Raw genomic sequence first — 18,078 nt, forward strand, 5'->3', positions numbered from 1 at the left:
TCCCAAGGTACGCACCAGTCTCAGTGGCATTTATTTTTGTCTGCATTTTGTCCATATCCTTCTGAACCCTTCCTATCCACAAATCTTTCCAAGTATCTTTTATAAGTTGTAATTGTGCCCACATCTCAGCTTCCTCTGGCTGCTCACTCCAGATATGGACTGGTTGAAAAAGCCCCTCAGATGCCCTTAACTTTCTCCCCTTAAACCTATACCCTCCAGTTCAAGGATCATCTACCTTGTGACCATTCACTTTATGGACGCATCTCCAGATTTTATACATGGATTACCTCCTCACCCCGCAGAGCACGGTTTTGGAGTTATTTCCCTTGCAGGGTCATCGCCTAAAGCATGTTTCCACGAGTGGGAGTCTCAATGAAGGAATATTGATAGAAGGGGTTGAAAATTAAAACTGAGCTGGGTAGGGATTTCTCTGTAGAAAGAAGTGAATCTGGAATTCTCCACCTCCCCCTCCCCACCACCAAGGTGGTGGAAGTTGGATTACTGGGTATATTTACTGTGGAGATAGATAAATATTTGTAAGATTGAAAGTGACAGGGAACCTGCAGAGGGAGTTGACAGCAGCAGCGACCATGTTCAATGGTTGGTTGGGCAGGCTTGAGGGACCAAGCAGCCTCCTGCATTCTTGTGCCTGTGATGTCAGCAGACCCTAAGACACAGGAGCCCAATGCATCCACCCCACCATCCCATCCCATTTTCCCACTCAGCCCCACTCCTCAGCCTATTCCCTGTAACCCCTCATGTCCTGTCTAATCAAGAACCTGTCAAAGATGTACAGTCAGAGATTAAGTTTTCTCTCTCTCTCTGTTATATGACAAGGTCTGGGATCTTTTTCCTCTTCAAAACAAACAGATTACACCCAGGTGCTAGTTATTTATACCAAGGTACTAAGCAGCACTAACCATGGCATTGGTACCCTCACTGCATCTTCCATTCTGTCAGTACATCAGTAAGCACTCGTGCTCTATCTCTAGCTCTCAGTCAAGTGCCAATTGTGATGCCTCTCCTGTATTAGGGTTGCCTCCTAACAAAACAAGGCAGAATTTTGGCAGTTTACCAATGCTATTTGTGCCCTTACCTCCATGACTTCCTCCAGTATATTGTTCCACGCACCCACCACCCTCTGTGTGTAAAACTTGCATTTTAAATCTTTCCCATCTCAATGCCCTCCAGTTTCAGACTCCCCTACCCCAGGGAAAAGAATGAACATTCACCTTATCCATGGCCCCTCGCGATTTTACAAACCTCTAGCAAGTTACCCCCTCAGCCTCCCATACTCAAGGCAAAACAGTCTTAGCCTCTCCCAATAACACAAGCCCTCCAGTCCAGGCAACATCCTGGTGAATCTTTTATGCACCCTCTCCAGCTTAAGGACATCCGTCTATATCCAGGTGACCAGAACTGTGCACAATTCTCCAAGTGTGGTCTCACTGACAGAATTTGAAGTTGCAACATGATGTCCCAACTTCTGTACTCTGTGCCCTGATTGATGAAGGCAGTCATACCAAAGGCTTTCTTCACCCCCAGCTATCCATGCCACCATTTTAACAGGTCTATGTACACTTAGGTTTCTCAATTATGTGTAAAAATACACCAAAATGCTGAAAAGACTGGCTGTTCCTCCACCATTTCAATGTGTACTACAATCACAGCATCTGAAGACTTTCATGTTTCACTCTCACAATTATGTGCCACTGTGAGACTCAGCCAGCACACCCTGTGTTATTTATTTATTTCATTCCTGGCCGATTCCCATCCCACCAATCATTTCTTTCACTCAGCACAATTGATGCCAAGTACTTGGGCAATTTGTTATTCTTGGCTTGGGGCAGCCAGGAATATTTGGTAATCAGTGGTTATGTATGATTAATTCCTTGTCAGAAATTCCTTGGTATCAGTTCCTGCTATTGGATGATACATTGTTTAATGCCTGGTGTTAAAGGCATTAAAGTGACTGTGGAGTCAGTATGGGTAATCCCAGCAACTGTTTAAAATTTAGTGAATATTTGGTTAACTCTCTGGGACAGTGGTCATCTGGAACAAATTTTTATTGTTTAGTTAACGCCAGTAATGGCTGTCTCCTGATTCTGAAAAGTTAACCTGTGAAATGTGGATTCAAAGTTGGTGACAAAAAAACTGAGCTGCAATCAAAACTGGTAAAAATGTTTTTTTTTTAAATAAAACTATTTTGTAAGTTTTTGTTCTCTGTGGTGATCCGTCATTGTTCATTCCCGTCCTGCCTGCGCTACCTTGTGGCAGCTCACCATCTCAGACCCTGGGCTGGGAAAGGACGCTGTAACCCACTCTGAGTGGTGCTGAACACTGGTTGGATTGAGCAGCTGGACTGTGGCTCCAGAGGAATGAGAGGAAGATTGGTGGGGCTGGGCCCGGCCTGGAACCCCACCCAGTTCAAACCGGATCAAGGGTGATTCCACCAGGGGCAATCTGATCAGCAGTGTGGTTACAATTAACGAGGTATGTCCTGGGGGAAATTATGAATGCCTTTCATCACTAGCTAACATAGAACCACAGAACAGTGCAGCCCAGGAACAGGCCTTTCAGGCCACTTGTCTGTACTGAACATGATGTCCAAATCAAACTAAAATCTTAAATTTAGACATACAACACAGGAATAGGCCCTCTGGCCCACGAGCCCGTGCCACCCAAATACCCCAATAAACCATGCAGACATGGGGAGAATGTACAAACTCCTTACTGATAGTGCCTGATTCAAAACCGGGCCTCTGGCACTGTAATAGCATTGCACTAAATGCTATGTGAACTGTGTTGCCCCAATCTTGATAGAATCCCTCCATCTCCTTCATTTGCAGTTGTCTGTGTAAAAGGCTCAAACACGACTATTGTAAAGGCTTCCACCACCACCTCTAATAGCTGGTTCCAGGCATCCACCACTCTCTGTGTAAAAAAATTTGTCCAACACATCTCCTTTAAACTCCCTCCCCTCACCTAATGTATACATTCTCTAGTGTGTGACACTCATAGAAACAGAAGATAGGAGCAGGAGTAGGTCATTCGACCCTTCGAGCCTGGTCCGCCATTCAACGAGATCATGGCTGATCTTAAAGTTCAGTACCCCGTCCCCGCCTTCTCTCCGTAACCTTTAATACCCTTATACTGAAGAAATATATCTAATTCCCTCTTAAATATATTTAATGAACCTGCCTCTACTGCCCTCTGTGGCAATGAATTCCACAGATTCACCACCCTCTGGGTAAAGAAATTCCTCCTCATCTCGGTCCTAAATGGTTTGCCTACTATCCTCAAACCATGGCCCCGGGTTCTGGATTTTCCCATCATTGGAAACATCCCATCTGCATCCATTCTGTCCAGTCCTGCCAGAATTTTATAGGTCTCTATGAGATCCCCTCTCAATCTTCTAAACTCCAGCGAGTACAATCCCAATTTGCGCAATCTTTCCTTATAAGTCATTCCTGCCATTCCAGGTATCAGCCTGGTGAATCGCCTCTGCACTCCCTCCATTGCAAGAACATCCTTCCTTAGATAATGTGACCAAAACTGGACACAATACTCCAGGTGTGGTCTCACCAAGGCCCTGTACAGCTGCAGTAAGGTATCCTTGTTCCTATACTCAAACCCTCTTGATATGAAGGCCAACATACCATTTGCACCCTGGGGATAGATTCTGACAATGCCTCATGATTTTATTAACCTCGATCAGGTCTCCCTTCAGCCTCTGAATCACCACAGAAAGCAAATTCCCATAACTCACAGCCTCTAAACCACGTATCATCCTGGTGAACCTCCTGTACCCTCTCCAAAGCCTTCACATTCTTCCTGTAATGCAGTGATGAGAACTGCACAGAGTATTCCAAATGCAACTGAACCAAAGTTGACACTCAGTGCCTCGACCATGAACCATATACTTTCTTTATCACCCAATTTATTTGTGTGGCCACTTTCACTGACCCTCTCTGGGGGTTTGGGTCCCACATGCAGTGACCCTCACTGGGGGGGATGGGTCCCACACGCAGTGACCCTCACAGGGGGACGGTCCCAGAGACTCTGACCCTCACTAGGAGACAGGTCTCGCACACACTGATTTTCACAAGCAGACGGGTCCAACATACATTAGCCTGAACTGGGGGATGGGTTCCACATACACTGACCATCAATGGGGGACGGGTCCCACACACAGGGTCCATCACTGGGGGATGAGTCCCATACACACAGACCTTCACTGGGGAACAGGTCTCACACGTGCTAACATTCACTTGGGGAAGGGTCTTACACACACTAACCCTCACTGGGGGACAGGTCCCACACACACTGACCTTCATTGGGAGATGGGTCCCACATATACAATGACCCTCACTGGGAAATGGTCCCACACATATTGTCCCTGGCTGGAGGAGGGGTCCCACACACACTGACCCTTATTGGGAGATGGATCCCATTCCCACACTGATCCTCAATGTGGTCTGACTGACATCACTTAATGTTGTGATGTATGTTATAATGCCATAAAGTTGTGTAATCTACCTCCTAAGCAGCTGAAATGTTTCGTGAAACCTTTGCTCATTAACACTGATTAAGTGAACAGTTCTGGAAGATTAATAAAAAATGTCTAAGACATATGAGATGGTGCAAAAATATTTACTGTGATGTCACCAGAACTGGAAGTCTAAGGTTGCCTGAACAACAGTGTGGAGCTTTGCAAACCTCCACAATGGAATTGGACTTAGTGAAGTTGCTCCTTGCTGGGGGGACAGAGTGATGAAATACCCTTGAGTTAATGAGCTGATTCACAGGGGATGGGCTTTGGGCAGTGCAGGAGATGTGTCAAGGGCACTGCAGAAGGTGATGTACAGCAGGACACACGAGTGGACGTGGGCAGTGTGGAAGGTGGTGTACAGACAGTCACATGAGTGGATGTGGGTGGTGTGGAAGGTGGTGTACAGACGAACAGACGAGGGGACGTAGGTAGTGTGGAAGGTGGGGTACAGCTGGACAGACGAGGGGACGTGGGTGGTGTTGAAGGTGGGGTACAGCTGGACAGATGAGGGGATGTGGGTGGTGTGGAAAGTGGGGTACAGATGGACAGATGAAGGGACATGGGCAGAGTGGAAGGTGGGGGACAGTAGGACAGATGAGGGGATGTGGGTGGTGTGGAAGGTGGAGTACAATAGGACAGACGAGGGGATGTGGGTGGTGTGGAAGGTGGGGTAGATGGTCAGACGAAGGGACATGGGTGGTATGGAAAGTGGGGCACAGCAGGACAAGAAGTGGACGTTGGGTACAGCTGAACACACAAGGAGGAGAGGAAATGAATAGTTTCTTCGTGTGGGTCCTGGTTTGGACAGGAGTGAGATCCAGCCCCTGTGTCACCACCACATTCAACCTGGCTGGGTTGTGTGATGAAGGGTGGGGTAGGTGACAGAAATGCCCACTGATGTTCCAGGTCTGTCTGCCAAGGACCCGTCTGGTATCAGGCTTCAATCCCCAAGGACAGCACAGCCAGGAAGCAGAGAGCCAGGAAGCCAGTGCCCATCAGGTCACCAATGGCAGTGAGGTAGGGGATGGAGAAGTTGTCGGGGTCCAGTCTCAGGGTCCATGTCAGGCGGACCAACAGTTCAGCAGCATAGAGCAGCAGGACCACCTAGCAAGGGGAAGGGAAGGGAGAGGGGAGGGGGAAGAGGAGGAGGGAGAGGTTCACTGAGTAGAATTACAGACCTGTCCCAACAATGAACCACCCACGGTGCGATGGACAGTTGGTAAGGAGTGCGACTGACCGTCAGCGAGGGGTGTTTCAGACCGTCAGCAACAGGTGTGATGGACAGTCGGTGATGGGTGCGATGGACGTGTCGGACAGTTGGTGATAGGTTTGACAGACAGCCAGTGATGCTCAGTCAGTGACAGGCATGTCAGATGTGAAGGACAGTCAGTGACAGATGTGATGGACAGCTGGTAATGGGTGACAGACGTGACAGATAGTCAGTGATGGACAGTCGATGATGGTGGGATGGACAGTGAGTCACGATAAATTGGTGATGGCTGCAATGGACAGTCAGTGACAGACAGTCCGTGACGGACAGTTGGTGATGGACAGTCGGTGTTGGACAGATTGTGACATGTTCAACAGACAGTCAGTGACGGGTGCAACGGACAGTCGGTGAGGGTACCTGGAGCACTGCGGCGGTGAGGTAGAAGGTAATGAAGATGGGACTGATGACCAGGTGACCTGCGCGGAGCAAACGGATGCTGAAGATGAAGATCAGGTGTCCAGGAACCACCAGCAAAAGAAGCACACGAGCGGAGGTTGAATTTGTACCTGGGGAGGGAAGAGGGACTGAAGCTCATGCATTATACAACTCAGACAGGTCAGACAACCTATCGGGTCCACGCTGACATTCACAGTAACCCCAGTATGGGGTCCATGGCTCTCCATGCCTTGGGTTGTCCAGTTATTTACTAAATGTCATGACAGTCAGAGAGACAAATAGTGTGGAAACAGGCCCTTTGGCTCAACTAACTCACATTAGTCCCACCTGCCTGCTTCTGACCCGTATCCCTCTAAACCCATTATATCCATGCATCTGTGCAATGTTCTTCTGAAACGTTGCAACATTTTGAATCATACCTGCCTCAACCACCTCCTCCTGTACCATACAGCCACTGCCCTCTGTGTAAAAAAGTTACCCCCTAAGGTTCTTTATGAATCTCTCCCACCTCTGCATAAACCCCTGTCTTCTGGTTACTGTTTCCCCTACTCTGGGCAAAAGCCTGTTTCCACACTTTATACTGACTCCATCACTCCATGACTAGAGGACATTCATTTAAGATGTAGGGGGAGGGCAAGATTAATGGAGATGTGCAGGGCAAATTGTTTTTTTATCCTGTTTCCCTGGGCCTCTTCTCAATGATACAAGTAAATGATTCTGAAATGTTTATAGAGATATTATATCTTTATATTTGTATATGATTATTGTGTGTGTGTGCACGCGTGCATGAGCCCATGGAGAAATGCTGTTTCATCTGGTTGGACAGGCAGATGATAATAAACTTGAACAAACTTGAATGTGAAGAGGATGAGTGGATATGGATCAGACACAGGGAGCAGAGTTTTAGTTTGATTTGGACATCATTCTCAGCACAGAGATGTGAGCTGAAGGGTCTGTTCCCATGCTGCACTGTTCTCCACACAAGAAGAATGGGGAGGCTTTGGAGAGGGTGCAGAGGAGATTTACCAGGATGTTGCCTGGATTGCAGAACATCCTACTCAGCAAGGTTAACAGAGATAGGGGATTTTCCTCTTTGGATCGACAAACAATGAGAGGGGACTGAATGGAAGTCTACAAGATTATGAAGGGTCTAGAGAGGGAGAACAGCGATCACCTTTTTCCTGGGAAGACAATCCTACTCAGCAAGGTTAACAGAGATAGGGGATTTTCCTCTTTGGATCGACAAACAATGAGAGGGGACTGAATGGAAGTCTACAAGATTATGAAGGGTCTAGAGAGGGAGAACAGCGATCACCTTTTTCCTGGGAAGACAATAGCAAATACCAGAGGATATCTGTTTTAAGTGTGTGGAGGAAAGTTTAGCAAAGATCTCAAAAGAACTTTGTTTTATACACAGAGAGTGGTGGGTGCCTGGAATGCATTGCTTGGGTAATGGTGGTGGAGGCTGGTACAATATGGACATTCTTGGATAGGTACATAGATATAAGAAAAATAGAGGGTTATGGATGTGAGGGAGGGGAGGATTAAATTGTTGTGGAGCAGGTTTTTATAGGTTGGCACAACATTATGGGCTGAAGGGCTTGTACTGGGTTGGATTGTTCTATGTTCTATGTTGTACAAATGCGGACCAGGGAGGGTTACCCTGGGCTTCACAAGGGGGAAGAGGGTGGAGTCTCCATGGCAGAGGCTGTGGATGAGTGAGGGAGGCCACCTCGGGCCCAGACTGACCTCGGCAAGAGCCGCTGGAGGGACTGGACCATGAGTTCTGGAAGGGATGGGCCTGGATTTGGGAGATGGGAGGCAGCTGATGGTGGGAAAGGGCGGAAGCAGTGCCTGTGGCCTGCATCCCCTCCCTGCTGCTCCAGGGCCAGGGAACCTACCTGAGCGAGCAAAGGTGGTGCACAGACTGGGACACAGCTCCTGCATTTCTTGCGGCAACACTCCTGGCACACTGCACTGGTGCAGGTAGGTGGAAATGCGGCTGGCCTGGATTGCCACGAGGTTTCCCCCAACACCTGTGGATACAGCGACAGAAATCCAGTCAAGGTGGGGTCAGGTGCACACAGCCCAGGCTCAATATCTCTGGTGGCCATTCAGCCCACTGAACCCATTTTGTTCATCAGAACTATCCCAACAATTCCCTAGTCTGCAGATGCTGGGGTCTAGTGCAGTACACAAACGTGCTGGAGAAACTCAGGTTAAGCAGATATCCATGGGAAGTGAAAGGAAGCCAATGTTTCACACCTGAGCCCTTCCTCATGATGCTGAAAATCAGGCATATTCCCGATTAAATGGTGGGGGGAGAGGAAGAAGCAGAGTTTAGTAGGTGAGAGATGGATACAGGTGGGAGGGGGAAGGAGCAGAGAGGTGATAATGTGAAGGATCTGAGGGCTGAGAAAAGTACTTTTTGACAGACCACAAGTCATGGGAGTGGAATTAGGCCATATGGCCCGTCGAGTCTGTAATGCCATTCTACCATGCCTGATTTAAGATCCTTTTCAACCCTATTCTCATGTCTTTGATTCCCTTCCTGATCAAAAATATATATTTAACCATATAACAGTTTACAGTGCGGAAACAGGCCATATCAGCCCTATGGGTCCGCAGCAGTTCATTTGAACAACTCCACTAGCTCCCCCCTTCCACTCTCTGCACATAACCCTCCAACCCTCTCATATCCATGTACACATCCAAACTTCTCTTAAATGACAGAAAGGACCCTGCCGCAGCTATCTCCTCTGGAAGATCATTCCATTCTGCCACTACTCTCTGAGTGAAGAAGCACCCTTTAACATTTTTTCTAAAGTTTTGTCCCCTTACCCTTAACTTATGCTCTCTTATTCCAACCTCCCTTGCCCTCAGGGGAAAGAGTCTACTCACGTCTAAGCCCTTCATAATTTTAAATACCTCTATCAAATCCCCTCTTAACCGTCTACTTTCCAGTGAATAAAGTCCCAGTCTCCTTAATCTTTCTCTGTACTCTAGATGTTGTAAGCCAGGCAACATCCTTGTAAATCTTCTTTGCACCCTCTCCACCTTATTTATATCCTTCCTATATCTATCTCCATCTTAAATATTCCCAATGATTTCCACCAAAGCCGTCCGTGGCATCAAATTGCACAGATTCACCACCCTCTGGGTGAAGAAATTCTTGCTCCTCTCTGAGGCTAAGAGGCAATGGCCAGTGTAATGAGGACAGGGTAGGAGGGGTTTGACAGAGGCCAGTGGGGATGGGTGAACTGGGTAGGATGATGGACAGGTTGGCAGGATTACGGACAAACGAGGAGTGGGTAGAGTTGGGAAACTGACAGTTGATTGGCTGGTGGAAGACAAAGGGATAGAGAGAAGCAAAAGAGAAGCAGAAGAAGATGTCTTAGAGGATGGGGTCAGAGAGAAATGGAGAAAACGGCTGCAGTGCTGGAATCTGACAAATAGAGAGAGGGACAATGGTAAGATAGTGAAGGACAGAGAGGATTGGGTGGAACCTGGAGGAGGAGGGGATTCCTATTGGTAGAATGTGGGCTGGAGGGTAGAATCAGAGGGTTGGGGAGGAGTGAGATGTGAATGGGAAGGGAATGAGATGGGAGAAGGGGCTGGGTTGAAAAGGGGAAAAAATGGAGAGGGGGAGGGACAAGAGGGAGGGGATTTGTTACCTGAAATTGGCAAATTTAATGTCCATGTCATTGGGCCGCAGTGGGGAACATGTCGGAGAATGAGCCAGGTGGTGTAGAGATGGGAAATGGCAGTAAGCATGTTCTCCTAATCTACAGCAGTTTCATCCAATTAATCCAACTGATTTCCCCTTGGTAAATCCACACTGACTATTGTCAGTTTGCAAGCTTCCTGTCACTGACAGGGAACTCACCGTTGATAACAGGTGTGAACACAGCCATACCCTCAAATCTTGGATTGCTGAGCATCTTGTCCAGGATTACACCTCCAATACTGGAAAACATTTGGAACCCGGCAAATTTCATCAGGAGGAGTAGGATTGCAGAGAAAACATGAAAATCAATCTAACTTGCACTATCCCAGCCCTGGGAGTGTGTGATGGGTCCATGCAGAGGGAGCTTCACTCTGTGTCTGATATTGGGAATGTGACGGGACGATGTGAAGGGAGCTTCACTCTCTGTCTGACCACAGGAGTGTGTGATGGGACTGTGCAGAGGGAGCTTCACTCTGTGTACGATTCTGGGAGTGCGTGATGGAACCGTGCAGAGGGAGCTTCACTCTGTGTACAATTCCGGGAGTGCGTGATGGAACCGTGCAGAGGGAGTTTCACTCTGTGTATGACTCCGGGAGTGTGTGTTGGAACCGTACAGAGGGAGTTTCACTCTGTGTCTGACCCCGGGAGTGAGTGATGGAACCGTGCAGAGGGAGCTTCACTCTGTGTACGACTCCGGGAATGCATGATAGAACCGTGCAGAGGGAGCTTCACTCTGTGTCTGACCCCAGGAGTGAGTGATGGAACCGTGCAGAGGGAGCTTCACTCTGTGTACGACTCCGGGAAAGCATGATGGAACTGTGCAGAGGGAGCTTCACTCTGTGTATGACTCCGGGAGAGTGTGATGGAACCGTGCAGAGGGAGTTTCACTCTGTGTATGATTCCAGGAGTGTGTGATGGAACCGTGCAGAGGGAGCTTCACTCTGTGTACGACTCCGGGAATGCGTGATGGAATCGTGCAGAGGGAGTTTCACTCTGTGTATGATTCCAGGAGTGTGTGATGGAACCGTGCAGAGGGAGCTTCACTCTGTGTACGACTCCGGGAATGCGTGATGGAATCGTGCAGAGGGAGTTTCACTTTGTGTATGACTCCGGGAGTGTGTGATGGAACCGTGCAGAGGGAGCTTCACTCTGTGTACAACTCCGGGATTGTGTGATGGGACGGTGCAGAGGGAGCTTCACTCTAAGTACGACTCCGGGAGTGTGTTATGAGAGTGTGGAGGACCCTGCCCCTGCAGGTAGGTGGTTGGTTTAGGTGCCAGATGTTGGACATGACCCATGATACTGTGTGGGGAAGGTATCCCAGGGCTGCCGCAGACCCACCTGCTGATCATCATGGCGATAAGGACTGGCTGCCACCCAGACCTCAGAACCTCGCGGATCGGTGGGCTCCGCCGGGCAATTACCACCCAGATGGGGATCACAGCCACGAGGAGGCCACACAGTGAGGGCGCAAGGTAGAGCGTTCCTGGATCGTGGACACAATATGTCAATTCTCAGCTACACCACCATGTCCCGTCCCCCAATCCAATCCCAGTTACCTAATGACTGCACCAGATCACACCGGACATTAGTGGGCTGTTCATGGTGCCCACTCAACCGAGGGAGGAAGAGGGGGGGAGGAAAAGGGAGTGAGGGAGGAGGGAGGGATTGAGGCAGGAAGGAAGAGATGGATGGAGCGAGGGAGAGAGTGTGGAAGGAGGGAAGGAGTGAGGGAGCAATGAAGGGAGAGGGAGGGAGTGAGGGAGTAAGAGGGAAGGAGTTAAGGGAGTGAGAAAGGTGGGAGATTGGAGGGAGGGATGAGAGATGGAGCAAGGGAGTGGGAGGGAGGGAAGGAAAAGTCAGGGAGGCGAGAGCAGGGAGTAAGGGAGGGAAAGAGGGAATGAGTGAGGGAGAAGAAGGGAAGGGGCAAGGGAGGAGGGAAGAGGCAGGTGGGTGGGAGGGAATGATGGAGGAGGGGCTGATTGAGTTGGAAAGGACAGAGGAGGAAGGGAGCTAGGGAGGAGGAAGGAGGGAGGGAGCAAGGGAATGAGAGATGGAGAGAGTGAGTGAGGAAGGAGGGAGGGGGCTAGGGAGGAAGGAGGAAGAAAGGATGGTGAAAAGAGTGTGGGGAGGAGGAAGAAGGAGATAGGAAGGAGTGAGGGAGAGAGCGAGGGAGGAGGAAGGAGTGAAGGAGGGAGGGAAGGAGGAGAGACGTGAGGAAAGAACGAAAAGGACACCAGCTGGGTTATGACAGATGCAGGTCACCCAGTGCAGTCCTTCCATCCCCGAGACTCTAGCTCCTCAAGTTCCCTCCCCCCACATCCACAGAGCAACAAAGGTGAAAACCTGGGGGAGGGATGTGATAGGATGGGGGTGATGAGGGGGAAGGGGTGTGACAGGGTGGGAGTGACGAGTGTTAGGGGTGTGAGTGATGAGGGGGGGAGGGGTGTGACAGGGTGGGAGTGATGAGGGGGGAGGGGTGTGATGGTGTGGGGGGGTGACGAGAGGGGGTGGGGTGTGATGGGGTGTGGAATGATGAGGGGGAGGGGTGTGATGGGGTGGAAGTGATGAGGGGGGAGGAGTGTGATGGGGTGGGAGTGACGGGGGGGGTGTGATGGGGAGGGAGTGATGAGGGGGGAGGGGTGTGATGGGGTGGGAGTGATGGGGGGAGGTGTATGATGGGGTGGGAGTGATGAGGGGGAGGGGTGTGATGGGGTGGGGGTGACGAGAGGGGGAGGGGTGTGATGGGATGGGAGTGATGAGGGGGAGGGGTGTGATGGGGTGGGAGTGATGAGGGGGGAGGAGTGTGATGGGGTGGGAGTGACGGGGGGGTGTGATGGGGTGGGAGTGATGAGGGGGGAGGGGTGTGATGGGGTGGGAGTGATGGGGGGAGGTGTATGATGGGGTGGGAGTGATGAGGGGGAGGGGTGTGATGGGGTGGGGGTGACGAGAGGGGGAGGGGTGTGATGGGGTGGGAGTGATGAGGGGTGTGATGGGGTGGGAGTGACGAGAGGGGGTGTGTGATGGGGTGGGAGTGATGAGGGGGGAAGGGTGTGATGGGGTGGGGGTGACGAGAGGGGGAGGGGTGGGGTCTGCACTGGGCCACTTACCCTGGTGCTGGTGGAGGGAGCTGCTGACGATAGCGAGCAATGATAACGTGATCAGGTCTCCCAGACTCGCTGCGATGGGGGTCGCCACATTGTCCGGGTTGATCCCAACCTTCCTTGAGCCCAGTATCACAGCGACCATCACCAACCCTAGGGGATGGGGTCGGAGACCCGGGGAGAAGGTCAGGGACCGGAGAGAGAGAGGGGGGGGAAAGTAGGAGGAGGTTGGGGGTGGAATGTGGAAATGGGAGAGAGAGGAGGAAGGGGAGAGAGAGGGGGAAACGGGAGAGAGGAAAAAGGGGGAGAGGAGAAAAAGGGGGAGAGGAGAGGGGGGAAGAATGTAGAAATGGGAGAGGGGGAGAGGAGAGAGTGGAAGGGAGAAAGGGGAGAGGGGGGAAAGGGGAGAGGGGGGTAGGGGAGAGAGTTGTCTGTATTAACACACAAGCAGAGACTGATCACAACCGCGAGTGGACATTGGGGTCACTGATCCTCGACGCAGCCCCTGTTCCCTTCCCAGTAACTTCCCACCCTATCTGCAGCTGACACACTCGAGACTTCCCTGGAGGGCTGTGACATCATCAATAGGTTTGTTGTCCTCATGAGCTGTTAGGGTTGTGTGTTCCTCCTGGTGCATCAGGTAGTGGTGCTGCCTGTCAGCCCCAGGGATCAATCCTGGCCTTTGACGATATCAGTGTAGAGTTTGCACGTTCTTCCCCTGACATTAGGTTCCTCCTGGTTTTTCTGGGCCCCCATCTTCCTCAGGGTGGGGGGTTGGGTTGAATTGGCTGTGGTGAATTGTCCCCCATGCATGGGTGAGTGGTAGAATGTGACAGGAGTTGGAAGCTGCGGAGTGAGGATACTGGTGACCAAACAAAGTGGTAATAGGGCTGTGAAGGTTGATGTTTTTGAAGCCAGCGAGGGACCTGATGGGCTGAATGGCCCCTCCTTGCACAGTGACATCAGGGAGTGTGGGTTGGGGATGAGGGGAGGCATTAGAGAAGTGTAGCAGTGAGGAAGTAGGGGTAGGGGTGAGGAGAGGGGCAAGCGGTGAGGGCGAGGGGTGAGATGAGGGAGTGAGGGAGAGTGCGTGGAGGTGAGGGGAGGGGCCAAGGTAAGGAGGCAAAGGGGACGTGACAGGACGGGGCAAGGGGAGGAGCGGGACAGAGCAAAGGGGCGAGGAACGATGGTGGGAGCTCTCTCTGTGGGATGGGGGCCTTTCACCAGCCGAACGCCCCCATCGTGTGGCTCCAATTGGAACTGCAGTGGCAAAGGGAATGTGCTGAGTGGCTCAGATTTCCACAGCAGCACTCAGAAGGCCGAGTGGCCTCGCACACTGCATGTGGCTCAGGAGAGAAGTGCTGAGGGTGGTGAGGGGTGTGAGCATAGTGATTTTCAGAGAGGGGTTGTGGGGGAAGGGGTTACACCCCCGCGGAGCACGAGATGGGAGGACACGTACCGAGTGACAATGCGGCGATGAAGGCAGTGCAGGTGCTGCTGGCACAGAGCAGGGCAGCGCGGCCCAGGTCGACCTGACCCCTGGAGATGGAGCCCAGGATGATGGCAGCCACGGCTGCCAGGAACCCTACCACAGTGGCCTGTACCTGCAGCAGGGATAGTGGCCGTGAGAGGTGTTTTTAATATACACACACACATACACACCCACACACGTGTGGTAGACAGGGCACGCAGGCCTGCATACACACAGACAGGGCACATATATACACAGAAATGTAGGGACATAATTACACACCGATTCACAGCTGCACACCGTTCAGTTTCACACTCGCTCACAGTTGCACTCCTGCTCAGTTGCATGCTAGTTCACATTCACACGTCGGCTCACTGTTGCACTCGCACACCCACTCAGTTGCATACTTGCTCACAGTCACACAGAAGCACTTACCATTATACACTCACTCACAGTTGCACACACACTCACAGTAACACAGGGTAGAGCAGGGTGTGGACACTGGGACCTGCTTCCTACCTGAATGAGGGCCAGGTTGCTGGTCACCATGACCCACTTGTCGCTGGCATTGTCCAGTTTACCGGTGTTCGCCTGTAAGAGACTCAGGGCATGGTGTTAGTGAGAGAGGGGCAGAGCCTGCTGGCAGTGAGAGGGAGGAAGCAATGGGAAATCTTGGCCCCACATCCAGGGAGGGAGGTGAATGGGGGCAGATCGCCTTGTTCACAAGCTTTGTATGGAGCAGAGCACAGGGCACATTCAGAACCATTCAGAAGTTCTGCAGGATGTTGTCTGGATTAGAGGAGGTGACTTATGGGGAGAGGTTGGACATCCTTGGGTTGTTTTATCTGAAGGGGTGGAGGCTGATAGAGGATTTAAAATCATGAGAGGCATTGATAGGGTGGACCATCAGAATCTTTTCCCCAGGATAAAAGTATCAAACACGAGAGATCGTGAATTGAAGGTGAGGGACGGGGAAGATTAAGGAAGATGTACAGGGCAAGTTTTTACACAGAGAGCAATGTGTGCCTGGAATGGGAGTGGTGGAAGCAAATACAAAGCAGGGAATGGAGTGGTACATAGAGCATCATGTGCAGGCAGAGAGGACTAGTTTATATAGGTACCATGGTCAGCACAGACATCATGGGTTAAGACTAAAAATTAGGGCTTCATATTGCAGCTGTAAACATTGGTCAGATCCTACTCAATGCTCTGTGTAGTTCTGATCGCCACACCGCAGGATGGATGTGGTGGCAATAGAGAGTGCACAGAAGAGACTCACCAGGGAGCTGCCTGGAATGCAGGCCTGTAGTTATCAGGAGAGGTTGGGGAGGCTGTTTATTCTCACTGGAGTGCAGGAGGCTGAGGGGTAACCTTGTAGAGGTTCTTAGGATGGGGGCATAGGGAGGGAAGATAGTCAGACCCTTTTGCTCAGGACTGAGGAGTCAAGGTCCAGAGGGCACAGGTTTAAGGCAAGTAGAGTGGATGCGATGGGCCATAGTGCCTGTTTCTGAGCTGAAATGCTGAGGTTCTCTCCCAGGGGCTATGGCAACTGGGATATAGTCAGGCCCAAGATTGGCTGGGGCCAGGAGGGCATGTTAAGGGGCTATATAGCCTTGTTATTATATTCAGAGGCTGAGAAGCCTGATGATAAAGGACCGTCCCATTGGGTCACCTGGGTTGTCCACCAGGAGACCTCTTGATGACTGATTGGCCTAAGAAGTGGAACACTGTAGATGTTGTATGACCAATGGGATGTGAGAAGGGTGTGTAGGAGAGCAGATCCATTGATCATGGATGGCAGAAGCCAGATGTCTCCAGCTGTGCTGATCTCCTAAATCTCTTTGATATTCTGATGAAACAAGTGCCTTCCAGGAGAAGAGGAGGGGGAGGGGAGGTGGCGGATGGGGTAGAGTGGGGATTGAACTCACCGCCGTTGAGAGCCGGGAGGCCAGAGTCATCTCCAGGTTCCCCTTCAGCCCCACCAAGGCAGGAGCCAGGATGAAGATCTCCGAGAGAGCCTTGAAGACTGGCCAGTGCTGCAGAGACCGGGACGAGGGGCCATAATCAGTGACCAGCCCTGGCCGGAGGCCACGGCATCCCTCCCCTCGAGACCTTACCACAATGGTCTTTAAACATAATGTACGTGGCCATTTGGCCCACAGCTCTATCCTCCTGCTCCTTGTCCATAAGAGCCACGTGGCTCGAGTGGAAGAGGCACAGGGTCAGCTGAAGCCCACTGATTATGGCCCTCCCAAACATTTGGAACAGACAACAGGGGTCCCTTCCTCACATCTGAAACAGACACCAGAGGTCCCCCACACATCTGGAAGACACCGGGGTCCCCTCCTCTCACATCTGGAACAGACACTGAGGCCCCCTCACATCTGGAACAATCATCGGGGGTTCCCTACCCACATATATGGAATGGATACCAGGGGTCCCCTACCCACACATCTGGAACAGACACCAAGGTCCCCTACACATCTGGAAGACACTGAGGGTCCCCTCCTCTCACATCTGGAATGGACACTGAGGGTCCCCTCCTCACACATCTGGAATTCACACCAGGGTTCCCCTACCCACACATCTATAACAGACACTGGGGTCCCCTGCACATCTGGAACAGACACTAGGGGTCCCTTCCTCTCAAATCTGGAACAGACACTGGGGTCCCATACCCACATAACTGGAATGGACACCAAGGGTCCCCTCCTCTCACATCTGGAATGGATACCAGGGGTCCCATACCCACACATCTGGAACAGACACCAAGGTCCCCTACACATCTGGAACAGACACTGAGGGTCCACTCACATCTGGAATGGACATCAGGGGTCCACTACACATCTGTAAGACACCAGGGGACACACATCTAATGTCTGGAACGGACACCGGTGTCCCCTACACAACTGGAACAGACAACCAAGGGTCCCCTACACATCTGGAACAGAGACTAAGGGTCTCCTCCTCTCACATCTGGAATGGACACTGGGGGTTCCACTACACATCTGGAACAGACACCAGGGGATGCCTCTAATGTCTGGAATGGACACCAGGGGGGTCTCTACACATCTGGAACAGACACTGAGTGTCCCCTCCTTTCACATCTGGAACAGACACCGGGGTCCCCTCTCTCACATCTGGAACAGACACTGTGGAGTCCCCTTCTCTCACATCTGGAACGGACACTGGGGATCCTCCACACATCTGGAACACAGGGGGCCCTGCCCCCACACATCTGGAACGGACACAGGGGGTCCTCGACCCCCACACACATCTGGAACCCACCAACAGAGAGGGGGAGAGAGATAAAGAGGATAGGGAAATGACAGAATAAAAGAGTGCTTATGAAAGAGAAAATTCAAGGAGAGCAAAGAGATGGAGAGAATGCCAGAGTAGCTGGTAGACTGATAAGAGCAGTTTTGGAGAGAGGTTTATCAGCAGTCGGTGGATATGATGCAAACCAGACGCTTAAACCTAACACCTCACATGAATCACCCTGAAATCATTTGCTCGGAATAGAACTAAACTTCCAGAAAATGTGGCAAATGTGATGAG

General features: G+C 51.1%; 2 protein-coding genes across 13 annotated transcripts in view; one reads left to right on the forward strand and one right to left on the reverse strand.

The window, feature by feature from the left end:
- Positions 1–18,078, forward strand: part of LOC138763386 (carbohydrate sulfotransferase 11-like) — a 97,920-nt gene that overhangs the window by 53,912 nt on the left and 25,930 nt on the right. The gene's annotated exons all lie outside the window — the stretch shown is intronic.
- Positions 4,638–18,078, reverse strand: part of LOC138763385 (solute carrier family 41 member 1) — a 31,916-nt gene continuing 18,475 nt past the window's right edge. For 9 of the 12 annotated variants that reach the window (XM_069937452.1, XM_069937453.1, XM_069937447.1 and 6 more), the window contains 9 exons: positions 16,449–16,556; positions 15,040–15,111; positions 14,509–14,653; positions 13,056–13,202; positions 11,287–11,431; positions 10,105–10,184; positions 8,120–8,254; positions 6,180–6,328; positions 4,638–5,656 (listed from right to left, as the gene is read on the reverse strand). In XM_069937452.1, coding sequence (XP_069793553.1) covers positions 5,486–5,656; positions 6,180–6,328; positions 8,120–8,254; positions 10,105–10,184; positions 11,287–11,431; positions 13,056–13,202; positions 14,509–14,653; positions 15,040–15,111; positions 16,449–16,556 — 1,152 coding nt within the window. In that variant the 3' untranslated portion in view covers positions 4,638–5,485. The remainder of the gene's footprint in view (positions 5,657–6,179; positions 6,329–8,119; positions 8,255–10,104; positions 10,185–11,286; positions 11,432–13,055; positions 13,203–14,508; positions 14,654–15,039; positions 15,112–16,448; positions 16,557–18,078) is intronic. The other 3 variants (XM_069937448.1, XM_069937456.1, XM_069937457.1) reach the window with 3 other exon arrangements.

Source organism: Narcine bancroftii, chromosome 5 (genome assembly GCF_036971445.1).
Source record: "Narcine bancroftii isolate sNarBan1 chromosome 5, sNarBan1.hap1, whole genome shotgun sequence".
NCBI lineage: Eukaryota > Metazoa > Chordata > Chondrichthyes > Torpediniformes > Narcinidae > Narcine > Narcine bancroftii.